At 40.0% G+C, this 15360-nt stretch overlaps 3 protein-coding genes across 5 annotated transcripts in view; 1 reads left to right on the top strand and 2 right to left on the bottom strand.

Annotated features, from left to right (window-relative positions):
* Nucleotides 1–1060, bottom strand: part of LOC102232291 (sushi domain-containing protein 1) — a 15118-nt gene extending 14058 nt beyond the window's left edge. Inside the window, exons 1-2 of one of the 2 annotated variants that reach the window (XM_023341742.1) lie at nt 761–1060; nt 493–636 (exon numbers count right to left, since the gene is read on the bottom strand). In XM_023341742.1, the coding sequence (XP_023197510.1) occupies nt 493–636; nt 761–824 (208 nt within the window). In that variant the 5' untranslated portion in view covers nt 825–1060. The remainder of the gene's footprint in view (nt 1–492; nt 637–760) is intronic. The other variant, XM_023341743.1, reaches the window with a different exon arrangement.
* LOC111609989 lies at nt 987–10666 on the top strand. Of its 2 annotated transcripts, XM_023341747.1 has the most exons (5): nt 987–1103; nt 3885–4144; nt 4369–4631; nt 5562–5619; nt 5711–10666. In XM_023341747.1, the coding sequence occupies exons 1-5, from the start codon at nt 1011–1013 to the stop codon at nt 5826–5828; spliced, it is 792 nt and encodes a 263-aa protein (XP_023197515.1). In that variant the 5' UTR covers nt 987–1010; the 3' UTR covers nt 5829–10666. The 2 variants fall into 2 exon arrangements, with proteins under 2 accessions (XP_023197515.1, XP_023197516.1); XM_023341748.1 differs by having other exon boundaries at nt 5562–10666.
* On the bottom strand, nt 3374–15197 carry LOC111609988. The gene is made up of 6 exons (XM_023341746.1): nt 14916–15197; nt 14660–14823; nt 13202–13438; nt 12296–12502; nt 8783–12215; nt 3374–4594 (listed from the first exon to the last, which is right to left on the bottom strand). The coding sequence occupies exons 1-5, from the start codon at nt 15158–15160 to the stop codon at nt 12010–12012; spliced, it is 1059 nt and encodes a 352-aa protein (XP_023197514.1). The 5' UTR covers nt 15161–15197; the 3' UTR covers nt 3374–4594; nt 8783–12009.
* Between the last annotated feature and the right edge of the window lie 163 nt (nt 15198–15360).

The following is a 15360-nucleotide window of genomic DNA, read 5'->3' as shown; positions in this document are numbered from 1 at the left end:
TTTTGGATTCAGAATTAGATATTACTACAATATTACCATGCGTCAAAGATGTGAACAAACTTAAGAAATGTTTTCTACTGGAAGATCTTTATGCTTGTACAAGGAGATACTTTCTGCTGTGTAGTCAGGCCATGTTCCTGAATGGAGCTAATATAAAACATTCAAATTAAAGAGGCTAAAACCACAAGTCCAAATGATCCCAAAAGATGAATCAAAGGTTCAGAGAAGTTTACTTATTTACAGATTTCTACTTGTTATTGTACATTTTTAACACAACAAGTCTTATAAATTGTGAGAACAGTAAGGATAGATAATCATCGGATGTTTGACAATTCACTTTTAGATCCAAAGCTGTTCCGTGAAAATCTGACTGCACACGCATTTTCTTAGCAGAAAAAAAGCTGAACATGAGGAAAATACATAATCTGGTTTCACACGACAATAAATACATTTGAAAAGTAGACGTTTATTTTATTTTATTTTATTTTTTACCTTGGCAGTGGGTTCTCCCATTTCCAACAAAGCCGTAGTTGCAGTTGCAGACTTTTCCAGAGCCGTCTGGCTTGTCCTCACACGTGGCGTTAGGGTGGCAGGTTGCGCACACATCCAGCAAGGCTTGGCTCCAGGCCGGGCCGGCTGAGGGACGGCAGAAACATCCAGCGGAGGATACATTCACCTCATTGATCTCCAAACAGGAAGCGATGTTGAACAACTTCAAACAAACGGTGATCAGCAAATCTAAGAGAGTAAGTTTACTCACCTGACAACACGAGGAGCAGAAAAACATTCACCATCAGCATCATTCTTCTGTTTCTTCCATTCATCTTCTCTGAGAGTCTCCTATCGCCTGTCTTCACTTCATCCCCATCAACTCCTCCTCCTCTTCTTCTTCTTCTTCTTCTTTATTTTTGCACTTCCTCCTCTCGTACAGCTGCGACACTGAGAGCACTCGATAACCGCTGCTGAGAGTGGGTGAGCTGAGGTCACGTTGAAAACGACGACTTTTCTCAATGGTCTCCAGGCGGCTGCTGCTGCTGCTGCTGCTGCTGCTGAGGCTTCATCAGTCACCACTGCTGCTGCTGATAGCTCCAGGGCTGGCTCTGGTAAACTGCACACTCATGCTGCCACAGCTGATAGTGACTATATTTGGCCTAACAAACCTGCTGGATTTTGATTAAAACCAGTGATACTGTCAATTTTCTCCCCCTCTTTTATATATGGAAACTTTTGAACTATTTTTTTTTTCTTGATCAATGTCAGTTCCTTTAAAAAGTAATTTTTAAAAGTCGGCACTAGTGGCCTTTATTTAACAGTAATATGACAGTAATGGGGAATGAACTGGGCTCGGCCTCCTCTCTATAGACGGGGCGCACACACGACGCCCCTATTTCATTTCTTAACAAGAAATTTTACTTTATTCTTTAAGCTTTTTTCGACTCTCGGGCCTTTATTTGAACGCAAGACGAAAGGAAGGAGGCAACGATAGGCGGAAAAGGCACCGAGGACCGGACTCGAACTCGGGAAGGTCGCGTCAAGGATTATACCATGACGCCACGTGATGACCCAATTTTTTTATTTATTTAATTTTTCTTAAATTTTACTTCATTGTTGTGTAACTGGTCTAGTACATTACTTTAATGGCGTTTGCTTTAAACAGGCCTGTCAAATTTTGTACGTTTTATTTTAGCAATTATCTCTATATTTGTTCATACTAGGGCATCTTCAGTAATAATCCACTAGTCATTTTTTTGCTGCTACATCCGTTCTGAACCACTCTGTAGTGTATGTATAGAGTTAGAGGGGAGGATGGGAACATGGGGGGGGGGGGTAAGCTGGTGAGCTGTGGGAGGGGGAGATAAGTCTGGTAAACTCCTATCTTCGCCCAGCAGGGTCCTAACTGGGGTTCTGCTGTCATACAGAGCAGTAAAACAGCCCCATCTCCCTCTGAAGGTGGGAGGGGGCATCTGCACAACTTGCAAATGCACACTTCAAACTATAAACATTGGCCTTCTAAGCATAAAGGCAGAAGATGTAAACTGAAAACTATTAAAAGGATTCTGTAATTATATGTTTGTCAGCAGTTTTCACATGAGATTTGCTTTAAGCTGAAAGTTACACCATGAGTGTTGCTTCAGGCTGACAAAGCGAAGAGCAGTTAGGTTACATCAGCCTGGAAGAGGTGCAACAGTTTAGATCTGGATCAGTCTGATGTTAGTTCGGAAATGATAACAGAAGAAGACTTGCATAGGACTGTTTTTAGTCATACAAACTTTTACACAAGAGCCACATTCACTCAACTGCACACACATCCATTTATGTAGCTATGTGTAGATTTAAACTGGTTTAGATGCCTCGACCCAGGGCACACCAACAAGTGGCAATTGGGGAAGGTAGAATCAAACTCGCAACTTTCTGACTCTATCTTGCCACTGAGCCACATCTGTCCAGACATTTGTTGGATGCATATAAAAAAACTAAAAATGAATTCAACTTAAGAAGAAGGCAACTGGACTTCACCCAGAAGTTCAGTTTTCAACATAGTTGATTGTAACAGGCTTAAAGGCTGTAATCTAAACAATCACCCTAATGGGACCAGTAAAGCCACAAATGGGGCCAATATCCTCTGTTTAGCTGAACTTCTATAATAATGTCATGTGAGCTGATTTAGTCCCAAGGTGTGAGTGGCTGAAAAACTGCCTGGGGGGGACGAGTCTGGGCTGCAGAGTAGGTGATAGATTAAATCCATCTCCTTAATTTAGAGTTAGTTTAGTCCAGGTGCATAACGTTATGTCCTGAGAACTGCAGCATCATAAACCTTTAATGTCAGACTGAAAAATTAAGAAAACAAAATCCACAAATTGAGCGCATTTATTCAGTAGGAAAAAATAAGTGTGTTTAACATTAAAATCACCAGAAGCTCAGTCGTTGGAACCGCTGCTGTTTGTACAACCTCATTTTGCCAACAGGATGATGATGATTCTTCAATATTTAGCAAGGTTGGAGAATACAGAGTTCTGGGTCTTCTCTTTCACTATTTTCCTTACCAGCCTGCTCACATGCATGGTGACATGATAAAAGGAGGTCCTCTTCCTGTCTGGAGCTACTTGCTAAAAGAATTGGGTCTCTGTGTCACATCACAATCCTATCCCAGGGAAACAGATAGAAATGGATCATTTATTACAAGTTCCTAGAAGTTTTTTCAATTTGAAAAGGTCAGGTAAAAGAGAAAGCAAATGTTTTGGTTGCAGTTACCACCTGTTAACAGTTACTGGAGGTACCTCTTAAACATTTTTTATTTCTTAAGTCAATAATTAAGTTGTTTTGGGAATTTTTTGACCCATGAAGAGCGTAAATAATAAGAATGAACAAAAAAGACCTTAAAAGTTTGATTTATTTCAGGTTGGCCCCCATTTGTTATGAACTGCTGTGTAGTTCTCCTAAAACCCTTCACCATGAACAGATCTAAAAAAAACATGCATTTGGTTTAGTATAAAAAAATTCTAACAAACTTTAGAGAAGTATTTGTTAACCTCAAGACTGATCATCTAAGCTAAAATTCTGTGCATGGAAATCAAAATAAACATCTTTCCTTTAAAGAAAAAGTAGATGAAAAAAATTCAGGAAGTCAATATTAAGAAGTGTCTAAAAAACAGTTTAACCAGTAAGTATAGATGTGCTTCATATCACAAATCACTTCTCCTGAAAGGCAAGAAGCCAGTAGAAATGGAAGTGGAACTTAAAGTTTTCATGCATATAAAGGCTTTACAAAGAATGATAACATGTGGTTGTTCTCGTATCTGTGCATCCCTAGTTGTAGCTTAAGAAAATCCCAGAACGTTTAACAAGTATGAATACTTTTGCAAGGCTGTGTCATTGGGTTTCAGAAGCTCCTGACCAGTCATAGCACGGTGCAGGAGCAGCAGGGACCGTCTTTGTGTACTGCCTCGGCCTCCTCAGGCGGTGGGGGGCCACGAACCGAAGACTCGTCCTTGGACTCGGACAGCGAGCCCGTGGACGTGGACAGGAGCCTCCCGCACACCAGGTCGGCGGCGTTTCCGTCCCTGATGGAGAAGTCCGTCACAGTTTTCTCCCTCAGCGACATGTCCCCGTCTTCGTCGTCATCTATCAACACAAACTCCTTAAGGTACGTCGTCCCTGCTCCCTGCAGACTGTGGTCCTCCACCGACTCCTCCAGAGTGTAGCCCTCTACGAAGGTGATGGTGGAGGACTCTGTGAGCGACTCGTGTGGCTCTGTGGAGTTGTCGTCAGGGCCTGAGTAGATGTGGCTGCTTGAATCCAAGACCGGTGTAGAGTTTCTGTGGATCGTCTCACCTCTCATGCTGACCGTTTGTTCCTTTTCGGTTCTAGGAATGAGATCCGGAGCAGACGGAACCCTATGTGTTGTATCATCTCGGCTCCTGACCTGGTCTCCTCGTTTGTGAGCGCTGACTTCCATAACGTGGCCATTCCCGGGGTGCATTTTAAAAGCCACTCAGAGGCAGTCATGCTAGACCTCTGCACTGCTGCTCCCTGGTGGCGGAGAGAAGGAAGTGCTGGCACTGCTGCCACCTCCTCACTACTTCACAGATCGGTCCTGATGCAAAATACAAAGATGGAGATTCACTTCAAAGGTGAGAATATACACAGGTTTAAATCTATTTATTACTTTTTAATGATATCCAAATTGTAGAAACAGGCTTTGGGATGTTTTGATAACTCTGACAAATAAGGGGCGTAGGGGTTAGCGCAACCCATGTTTGGAAGCCTTGAATCCTCGACGCGGCCGTCGCGGGTTGGACTCCCGGACCCGGCGACATTTGCCGCATGTCTTCCCCTCTCTCTTTCCCCCTTTCCTGCCAGCCTACTTTCAAAGAAATAAGGGACACTAGAGCCCACAAAAAGACCCCCTGGTGGGGTACAAAAAAAAATTCTGACAAATAAGCGAAACAGAAAAATGCACAAACCCCCCCCCCCCTGCCTTTCAGCACTGTAGAGTGTGGATGAATGACATAAAGACTTCATTTTGGAAAATAAGCAGGATTAGAAACATCAGTGGAACTAAAGTCCCCCCTAACATCCTTCAAAGGAACTTGTAGGTATTAACAGTGTTGTAGTCAAGACCACCAAGACTGAGACAAGACCAAGACTTTTAGGGTCCGAGACCAAGTCAAGACCAAGACCGAGGGAAGTGGAGACCGAGTCAAGACCAGCGCCAGCGCCCTGTGTTAGGGTGGTGAATTCCCATCCCCACCTTTTCAAGGTCTCAGCAGCAACCACCTGCAATGTGGCCAACATGCAGCCTTTTATAGTCCCTGGCTGCTCCAATTAACTAACCCACCAAGAAACAGGGTCAAACAAAATACATACACAAACAAACTTGACAAAAACAACCAAATCTTCAGAATAATTATATGTTAGCAAATACTATTCATTTTAAAGTAGACATTTCATTTCTAAAAAGACATTTCTATAAATAGAAAACCAACACTAGACTTCTAAAGTGCATAGTTCTACTCCCCCCCTCCTCCATATGCATTGGTTTCTTCTGGAACTTTTAAAAGGTGTCCGGCTCCCAGGGGAATCTTTTAGCCTGAACACCTTGCAGAGGAGGAGACAGAGGTAAGCCACATCTGCACAAAGCCTTCAAACATTTCAGTGCATTTCAAGCAGTCACAATACTTATAACAATTTGTTTGTTTTATTTTAACAGGACACCATCAGCTCCAGCTGAGATGCCACTGCATAAAAACACACAATCAATAAAATGCTTCAATCTGTTTGTACCTGTTTCTTTTATCATTCAACACATTTTAAGTGCTTCCAGCTAAGTAACGAAGACCTTCATTACAGTTAAGCTAAATGAAAAATATGTACTTCATAGTACAAACCACAGGGTAGAAATAGCAATACAAGTGATTTTATCATTATATATTATTTTTCCATGATGATAGGTGAGGCTCTGCCTCCCCTGACCGCACCTCACTGCAATTGAGGCAATGCCCTGACAGTAAACAACGCTCAACTATGAACACTGACCAAAGAGCAACAATCAAGAAGTAACCAAGCACAAGGCGCTCAGCATGACTGAGTCTTGGAGCGAGTGAGAGGTGGGGATGGGGGAGTAAAGTTATTGCTTGGATTTTAATCAGTGGGTTGTACAGCACGTTGGACAGTATGCTGGAAGTTTAGTGATATTTCCACAGTTGCGGTCTTAAAATAAAATCCCGAGTCCTCAGCGACCGAGACCATCAAAAAATGGTCTCCAGACCAAGACCGGTCTCGAGTACTACAACACTGGTATTAACAGCTAAAAAATTTTAATAATAATTAAATAATCATCATCTGGGGAACTATTCAATTCAAAAGTACTTCTCTGATCGCAAAAAGAATGCTGAGAGCTGAATCTTTTGCCTAAAAAGTGCTGAAATATTTGAAGTCAATTGTAGAAAACTTGTGAAAATTTAATAAGTTAGCCAAAATGTTACATGAGCAAAGCTTTAGGCTGATCTGCTTAAATGGCTAAAAACAGCCAAACAAGCTGAAATGACCTCAAAACTACTTGTTTACAGTTGCAGACATGTAAATACAGGCAGACGGGTAAAGAAACAAACAAAAAAAACTTCATAGAAGATATATTGAAAAATCCCAACAGTTTGAAACAAATTGTAATAAAGGATGAATATTTCAAACACTTAAAACAAAAAAGTAGAATATGATGGTGAAACTTGCACCAGACTCCTCGCATTTAACTTTGTAGAGTAAAAAAAGATATTAAAATGTAAAATAAATGGCAGAAACATTTAAAGAACTGCCACCAGATAAAGTTAAGAAGCAAAAAAAAAATCAGGGTAGAATTTTTTTGTAAGAAGTCAATTTTATTTGAAATATAAAAAATGGCCAGGAACTTCAAAAAATTCCCAAAAACATAGCCAGTGGGTGATTTGAAGAAGCACAATAATTAGAAAGAAAATAGCATTAGAAGTGGAAGTCAGAGTTAAAGCAGTGGGTGAAATATAAAAAGAAAACATGACAGAGGCTGAAAAAGGGCTGATCTGTTGCCTTAAAACCAGCTGACCTGTTCTGAAAGCTGGATTATTTAATTTGGTTTTGGTTTGACAAAATGAGCATGTTGGTGTGAGACAAGGAACAATTATTCTCTGTGCTACTGCCATCACAAAAGCTGGTGGTCTGTGGTTTTTCTTTTAGGGTAGAAAAACCACAGACAGGATCAGTCTAAAAGTCTGAAGCATGGGTCTTTACTTCACTTTATTTCCATTATTTACCAAGAACTACTGGTTATTACGGACCACTAGTGTCACTGCCGACAATCTAGCATCTACAAATGACGTCTTTGCCATATTTTATTCAGATTATTCTGTGCACGTTTCTGCTCTTTTCCACTTCCACAGTAACTGGAGTAGATAATTGTAAGCAGCGGGGAGTTGTTTTACAAACCAGAGAGAGAGAGAGAGAACAAGCTGTCATTTGGGATAGAACTCTGGATCAAGAAATGAAGCCTGCATCATGAACGAAGCAGAAAATAACCTGCGTTCCCTCAGGATTAGCTCTTTGAAGACAGACTCAGATGAATTGCTCTAATGCGCTCGAACAAAAGGCGGAAAGTGATTGTTTCGTTCTCTCTTTCATTCCCATCTTCAGAAAAAGTCACTGTGGATATGGGTTTGCCAGTAACATTAACATATATAAACCATTCCTTATTGAGAAACATCAGTACAAAATTTACGTCTAGATACTGCGATGACAATGGAAGAAGTCTGGTTTAGCTGACTAGTCTCTGGTGAACCACTAATGTGTTGATGGTCCCACGTTTTAGATCCATTTCATTTTCCCATAAGTTAAATCTCCCATCAACTCTGACAAAGTTAATAAAGTCTTTGACAGACAAACAGGCCCAAAGCATCACAGAACTTTTTTTTTAACCCTTAATCATCCATCATCAGGCCAAAGTACAAAGCTGAAGTAAAAGAGACGATAGACTTGAGCAAACGCCTCATGTTTGCGTTTGTGTTGGTAGGACACAAAAGGCTTAATCACTGTGCATAGTGTTTGGTTGCTATGGTGATATTGTGAATCCAGGATACCACTCTTTGCAGAAAATGCCTAAAAAATAAGCTTTGGAGATAAAAAATAAAAAAATACTGCTACCTTGTGGTGGCAAGTTAAATACACATTTCACTTATTTAATTGCTACTGTTTATATTACTATGTAATATAAACATATTTATATTATGTTTATATAATATATAGTATTATATAGTAATCATCTTTGTAAAAAGAAAAGCGGCTATTATCCATCATCTTATGGTGCACCTGTACTCCACCCCCTCACCCCAATATTTATGTCTGTGCCTGCAAGTACCTCCTGAAACATGGCTGCAGTATTTTCTGAATTAGATTGGCTGGACTGGTAAATAAACACAAAATTGAACGACTTCCTGATAAAGGACGTTTCCAGTTTCTGGCTTTACAAGTGTAATGCAGCCCACGTTGTACAACAGCTTGACAAAATGAACATGTTACATTCGACTGATTCACATGCGTGACAGAATTGGGACTCTGTAAATGAATAATAACAAAATGCATGAGAACACGAGCCGCTTGAAGTTAGAACGGCTACTGAGCAGATAAAAGATACATAGGTTTTAAATGGCTGCTTAGTTTAGCTGCCAATTTTCAAAAAGAAGGGAACCGTTTCTCCACATTAAGCCACCAAGCACAGAACAGAAGATTCAGGCAGGTAATAATGACATTGTGTTTTTACCTGAAGCCGTCTGAGCCGTTTGCCTCCCTCTGATCCTCCGTACAGCCGGTGGAAATGACTTCTCATCTGAGCAGAGACTGGAAACAAAGACACTCCCAGCCTCCGCTTAGAAACTACAACTGCTCTGAGAACAAACCACGCCTTAAACCAAAATCACCAACATGATTGGTTACAGATACGTGTCATTTTTAATTAACTAAATACGAGTCTATTTAGTCAAGTGTATACAATTCTAACAGTTGCATAAAGCTGCAGTACACATAACTTTTACAAATATATGTCTTTTCCATAGTTGTTGAACGTGTCACCATATTGTTACAGAATGCTATCAGACAGATAATCTATGAAAAAATAAAAAAATCAAGCTTCTCCATCTCCTCGTGATGCTATTGCTGTCTGAAGAAATACACAGCTCTGGGTCAGAAACAACCAATCAGAGGCAAGAGGACGGTCTTAGCGTCGTCAATCATGTTTGTGTATTTAACAATGTGCTAATGGTGGAAAAACAACTTACCAATCCAGAGAAACTGTTTATCTGCCGTCATCGGCGGTCACACTAACTAACCTGAACATTCGGGCCAGGCTACATGAGAGTGATTGACAGCACTAAGACCCTCCTCCTGGCTCTGATTGGTTGTTTCTGCCATGTGCACTGAGAGCACTGAGAACAGGCAGAGGAGCTCAGTTTTTTTTTCCAGATCATCTGTCGGGTCTAATACTCTCCGGTCAAAACATATTTAAAAATAATAAAAGTTACATACTGCAGCTTTAATGAAAACAATATGGAGCTAGTTTTTACACAGAGGTCCTCTCAATAAATTCAAATATCATTGAAATGTAAATGTATTTCAGTAATTCAGATGTGTATGTTAAGCTCATACAGATTAATTACAGATTGACATATTTTCACTGTTAATTTGGTAAAATAAACAGTAAATTGGTGTAAAAATAAATTTCTTGAAAAATGTGAATATCTTATAGAGATAAAAACAAAAAAACATTTTTCCACACAAAAATGAGAGGCTACTAAAAAGTGTCTCCACGTTTATGCAGTCAACACTTGGTTGGGGCTCCTTTTACATGACATAAAATGCGAAAGCAGTGACATGCACAACATGGCTAATGGAGCTTTATTACGGTGAATTTACAGACGAAATTTAACACATTTTAGGGCCAATTTAAACATTAAACTACGTTCTAACAAAGAGCCCCACTCTTTGTAATGCTATCCTGACAGACGCATCAGAAGTCATTTTCAACCAGAAGACAGAGGAGGTCATAAATATTTTATAATCTTAGAAAAAAAATCCATCCAAATCCTAAAAAAAAACCCCAACAAAAATGTGTATATTATTAGAAAACACCTAGTAAATTGCATTTCAACTGTAATCAAACCCTCCTAGTCCATTTTGTTTGACCCCAAAAAGCCTAAGACTTTTCAAAACAACCAAATTTTGTAAACTCAGACCTTTCAGCTGTGCAGCGATGCATGGAGAGCCACTCCTCTCTGTGCCACACACTGAAGGGCGGCATATAAATAATCCAAGAGGACAGACTCTCACACACATGGAAGCTGCAAATGGTAATACTGGAGTGATGAAATATTGAAAAATGTTCAGTCACAGCAGGCGTGATGTTTGCTTTGACCCAATGCGGTCAGCGGGTAGACACAGCACCGACAAAGTGTTCAGTAGGTCTACAAAACGTCCGCCGTAAACCGTAACCTCAATCTGACTGGAACCTGCTGAAGGGAAACTAGACAAAACATTTATTATTACTGAAACAAAGTGAAGATTCTTCTGGTGATAAATCATCCTGTAAGCTAAGAACCAAAAGAAATGAACACAGATTTTTCCCAGCAGATATTTTAAAACAAGCAAAAAACACGCCGGCGACTGATAATAGCCCGAAACATCGAACCAATGGTTTAAACTAGATCCTGTTTATGAGTTAGAATGGCCTAGTCAAAGATGATCAGAAAATTGGTACGTGAACATTTTTGCTGACAGACGTTCTCCATCCTACGAAGGGAGTATTAGGGCCAGGCTAAGAAAAAAAAATTACGACAATAAAGTGGTACAACAATGAAGTCGAAATAATAGGAGAATAAGCTCCGAATATTACAGCAATAAAGTCGGATTAATACCATAAAAAAGACGTAATAACACAAGAATAAAGACATAATATTACCAGAATACATTTATAATATTAAGAGAATGAATTAGTAATTTTTTTTTATGAAAACAAAAAAAAAAATTTTATTAGTAATGATGAGCATCTTGTGAAGTTATACTTAGGTATTGATTTTCAGGAGAGGACATATTTCACCTTTTATCACATCAGCATCAAATTAGTATCAGTGGTCGGACTTTGAAACAATCTGACAAGGACTAAATCACAATTATATCAAAGTTTGCTCTCATTAAATCAACTTTTTCTAGAAATTGTGCAACTTCCTTCTGGTAATGTTGCATCTTTATTCTACTGATATTAGAATTCTACTCTCATAATTTAAAAAAATAAAATCTCCATCTGGCCCTAATCTCCCTGAAACGGACAAAAAACTAATAATGACAGTCTGGATTTACAAAGCTGCTAAAGACCAAAGACTCACATCTGTAAATAAAGTGAAATATGATACTAGAAAATACTGACTCTGGGATAAATACAAATATGGATTTTAACGTGAGGGCACTTTAAAATCCCAGTAAAGTTGCACTCAAGTTTATTATAATAACAAAAAGAATCAAAAAGGACAAATAGTTTTTAAAGCACTGAAGGATAATAATGTTTGAGTACATAAGCTTGACTTTGTACACCTTTCCTCTACTCATTTTATTTGTTAAGTTTGATGGAAAAGTATAATGTAAAATATTTTTGGAGTCTAATTTGACATTAGACTTCCAGGAAATTAAAGGTAGCACTGATGTCGTATTTGGGCTCAGACAACAACAGCAGTTGGTCTATAAAACCACAACCTGCCGTTTCCCCATGTGTACTATTCATATCATTTTCACTTTGTAAACCCTCTGATGGAAAAGGTTGGTCCAACTCTGCTGGTTCCAAAGGATTTAGGAGAAAAAGTAGCAGCAACTTTGCAAATGAAGGTGGGTCAAAAGAGATGTGAACTTCCAAAGAACATGGTTGTGCTTCAAAAGTGTTGATCACACTCAAACTGAGCAAACCTAACGAATCAAAACGTAAGCACGTCACAGTGTCTGACTCATCTATGTTAATGAGGTTCTAGAAATCAGTCCCACCATGTGGGAGGAGCTTTGTCCCTGCAGCTGCACCTGGAAACTCAGGTCTTCATCAGCAGACCGACCCGCGTTTTTGCTCTTGTCCCAGAACCTGATAGTTACGGTTCCTGCCGCTGGCGGAGTCTCCTTAAACTGGGCCGTGACACTGACGGGAGCCGACACAATTTCAACACCTGGAGGCACAACAGAGATGTGACGTATCACTCGTCTGGCTGCAGAAAAATCTGTGGTCGCTAATCGGCTGCCTTCCTACCTTTGCGCTTTTCTATTTCGGCCAAGCAGACGGTCAGCATCCAGAAACCCGGCGCTGTTCGAGACTTCAGCCCGCAGAACACAGCCGGCAGAGAGAGGAGGCGATGGGGGGAGTAGTCGGTGAATTGCCAAACACACTGAGGGCCAGTAGTCATGGGAACTCTGACCTCCACTTGCTTCATATTGTCCTTATCATCTGGCCCCTCCTCTAAAACAGTAAAATTCACATGTATGAAAGGAAGAGTACACAAAAAATGTATGCAAGTAACAGTAGCAGCACTTCTACATATGTTTACTCAAGTAAAAGTAAAAAGTAGCCATTCAAGAAATTAAGTAAGAGTAAAAACAGTTACTCAAGTACTGAGCAATTGATCAAAATATAACATTTAAAAATGATATCAGAAGGACCAAATTGTAAAGTTATGTGAAAATGTTGGTATTTTAAAGAGGTATCATTATGTAAAATCGACTTGTTTGAGCTTTATGTCATGTTATAATGTTATTCGCTCATCAAAAACATACTTGCTGCCTCGATTCTTTCCTACATGTTTGAGAAATACTTTAATCTCCAAGACAACCATTCAGCTGTGCAGAATGCCTGCGTGGACCTAGCTCGTACTCAGAGCTGCAGTTTCCAAGCTTCTGCCTCACAGAGCAAAAATTTCAGCACAGGAAAAATACTCCTAAAGTAATTTTTTTCTAAAGAGTTACACAAGTAAATGTAACGGAGTAAATGCAGAGTTTCCCCCAGTGTACTATAAGCCTGGAGGGCCACCAGGCTGTGGTGGCGTTGTTAGCCTGGTGGGATAACGATGCTTCCCACCAGGCTAAGCGTCGTTTGTTTGCTTCTAAATGTAAGGCATGAACGTTTCTGAGCGGAAATCACCGCAGCAGTTTTCACACTAGCCTTCGTTCCTCAGCAGGTCTCTGCTGGGCTCGTGGCGCCGATCCTGTGACAGCAGCGTTAGGACGCTCTCCCACACCGGACATCCGGAACGAGACGCAGCGGACAAACAGACGTCCACCTCCACGCCTGCATCCGTCTGCTGGTATCCCTCCACCGCGACCTGCAGCGTGAACGGACCCTTCTTCAGCTCATCGATTGGCTGAAGGGTTTTCAGGCTCTGTCGCACACGGACCAGACCTGACAACAAAAAGTCAGTTTCCGTGAAATACCGGCAGCAGGGAGGTGAACAATATTCTGCAGGAGTGTTCTTTTTTTTTTTTTTTATTGCTGACGTGGGTCTGATGAAAACCTCAGCATTTACAGTACCTTACAGAAGTATTCACTCCCCCTTTACTATGATGCAACCACACAATTCAGTGGATTTTGTTGGATTGTAACATAATTATCCAACACAAAGTAATGGAGAATTTTAATTAAATTGTAAGCTAAAGATATAATTTTAATTTAAAAAAGGGCTGACCAGTATGGCTGAAAATGTATCATAAAAGGGTTTCATATCGGTTGATATCAATGACTATTGATTAGTTTTTTTTAATTACTTAAATATCTGAAATAATAAAGTGGTAGTATGAGCTTTAGTAAAAGCCATCGCTTCTCCAGCAATGACATTTTGTGGCTTTCCCTCATAATGGAGGATGTCAGTGACTGACGTCTGGACGTTTAGAGTTAATTAGCTTATTAGTACAAAGGGATATTAGGGCCATTGTAGATAGAAAAGAAAAAATAGAGAGTACATTTCCAACTTTCAAAAGTCGAATGTTTTCAACTTTGATAAATGTCCATATTTTTCTAGTACATTTCTGAGACTAATCTCAAATTTTCTGAGTGTTTTTCTAGCAATTTTTTTAACTTTTCAAACTCAGAAATGTCCATGTTTTTCTTCTACAAAATTTCTGAGATTAATCTCAAAATGTCTGAGTTTGTTTCTAGTAAATTTTCCGTTTTTGGGGCTCAGAAATGCCCTTTGGGTTTTCTAGAAAATGGGTTTTTTGGCGGAAATGTACTCCTCCTTTTTTATACAAGGCCCTAATGCGTCGTCGTAAATGAGGGTCTATGAAACTCTATGAGTTTCCGATATTTAATTTTTTCACAATCAAATTTTCGGAGACACTAAATTTTTGGTTAATATTATAAGTCATCAAACTTACAAGAAGGCTTGAAATATTTACTTTATATAGATAGGGTAAATATTTACATAAAGTATATTTATTCTTTGTAATTATTATATAGAGCAAATATTAGAAAGCCAGGTATCGTTCTCTCTTTCTCATGTAAAATCTCAACACAAACCAGATGTTTAATTGTAATGTAGCTTAACTTGAAAAGTTAAACCACGCCGAAAGTTATCAATGCTTTTGTAAGGAACTCCATTTGTTCGTGGTGTTTTTGTTGTGGTACCTGCTGGGCTGAGTCTAAAGTTGTGGTCTGTTAACAACATGAGCATTAGCCTGGAGCAGAGAACCTCCGGGAAGCACAGCGGGAGGTCTCTGAACTCGGTGTCCGGATAATCCCATCCATACCCCGCTGCTCCGCAGAATCTCCTCAGCAAAGTTTTGTCCAGCCTCAAAGAGCAGCACACATACACTAACTCAAAACGAGAACGTCCAGCAGTCCGGCTTATGTACAAAGTGTTTTTATTACCTTACTTACTCACCTGCAGTTGAGCACCGTGTAAACAACAGCACGCGCTCCTACGGCGCGCGCCGCGTACAGTTGACCTGCTCTCCGCGTCACAGCTCTGCTCAGATATTTGACGTAAAGATACGCAAAACTCGGAAGTTTGTCGCTATTCAGCGCATTTTGACGCAGCAACTTATGAGAGCGATAAATGTACATGCAGCCTAAACACACGGAACACACAGAGAGCGAGGCAACAACACAGCTACGCGCATTTCCCATGCTGCTCAGACTGTGTGTTGTCAAGTCGGAGGTCAGACGGCGCAGGATACTGTTGAGTTCTACGGCAAGCGTCATGAGACAAACATGCTCGATTGGTTCAAAAACGATTGGAAAATAATGAATTAAAGCACTCCTTTAATCTGAACCAAAAGATATTCTTCAAAATACGAGACGTATTCCTTTATATGTTGGATAATTTC

This window comes from Xiphophorus maculatus, chromosome 11 (assembly GCF_002775205.1).
Source record: "Xiphophorus maculatus strain JP 163 A chromosome 11, X_maculatus-5.0-male, whole genome shotgun sequence".
Lineage (NCBI taxonomy): Eukaryota > Metazoa > Chordata > Actinopteri > Cyprinodontiformes > Poeciliidae > Xiphophorus > Xiphophorus maculatus.
This window is presented reverse-complemented; position numbering and strand designations above follow the sequence as displayed.

Coding starts and splice junctions, on each gene's coding strand:
- LOC111609988 (XM_023341746.1), bottom strand. CDS start 15,160: ATGGGAAATGCGCGTAGCTGTGTTGTTGCCTCGCTCTCTGTGTGTTCC. Junction 12,503..13,201: donor AGACCTGCTGAGGAACGAAG/GCTAGTGTGAAA, acceptor TTACTGTTTTAG/AGGAGGGGCCAGATGATAAG. Junction 12,216..12,295: donor CGAAATAGAAAAGCGCAAAG/GTAGGAAGGCAG, acceptor TTGTGCCTCCAG/GTGTTGAAATTGTGTCGGCT.
- LOC111609989 (XM_023341747.1), top strand. CDS start 1,011: ATGGTCTCCAGGCGGCTGCTGCTGCTGCTGCTGCTGCTGCTGAGGCTT. Junction 4,145..4,368: donor ATCAACACAAACTCCTTAAG/GTACGTCGTCCC, acceptor TTTCGGTTCTAG/GAATGAGATCCGGAGCAGAC. Junction 4,632..5,561: donor GATGGAGATTCACTTCAAAG/GTGAGAATATAC, acceptor AACTTTTAAAAG/GTGTCCGGCTCCCAGGGGAA.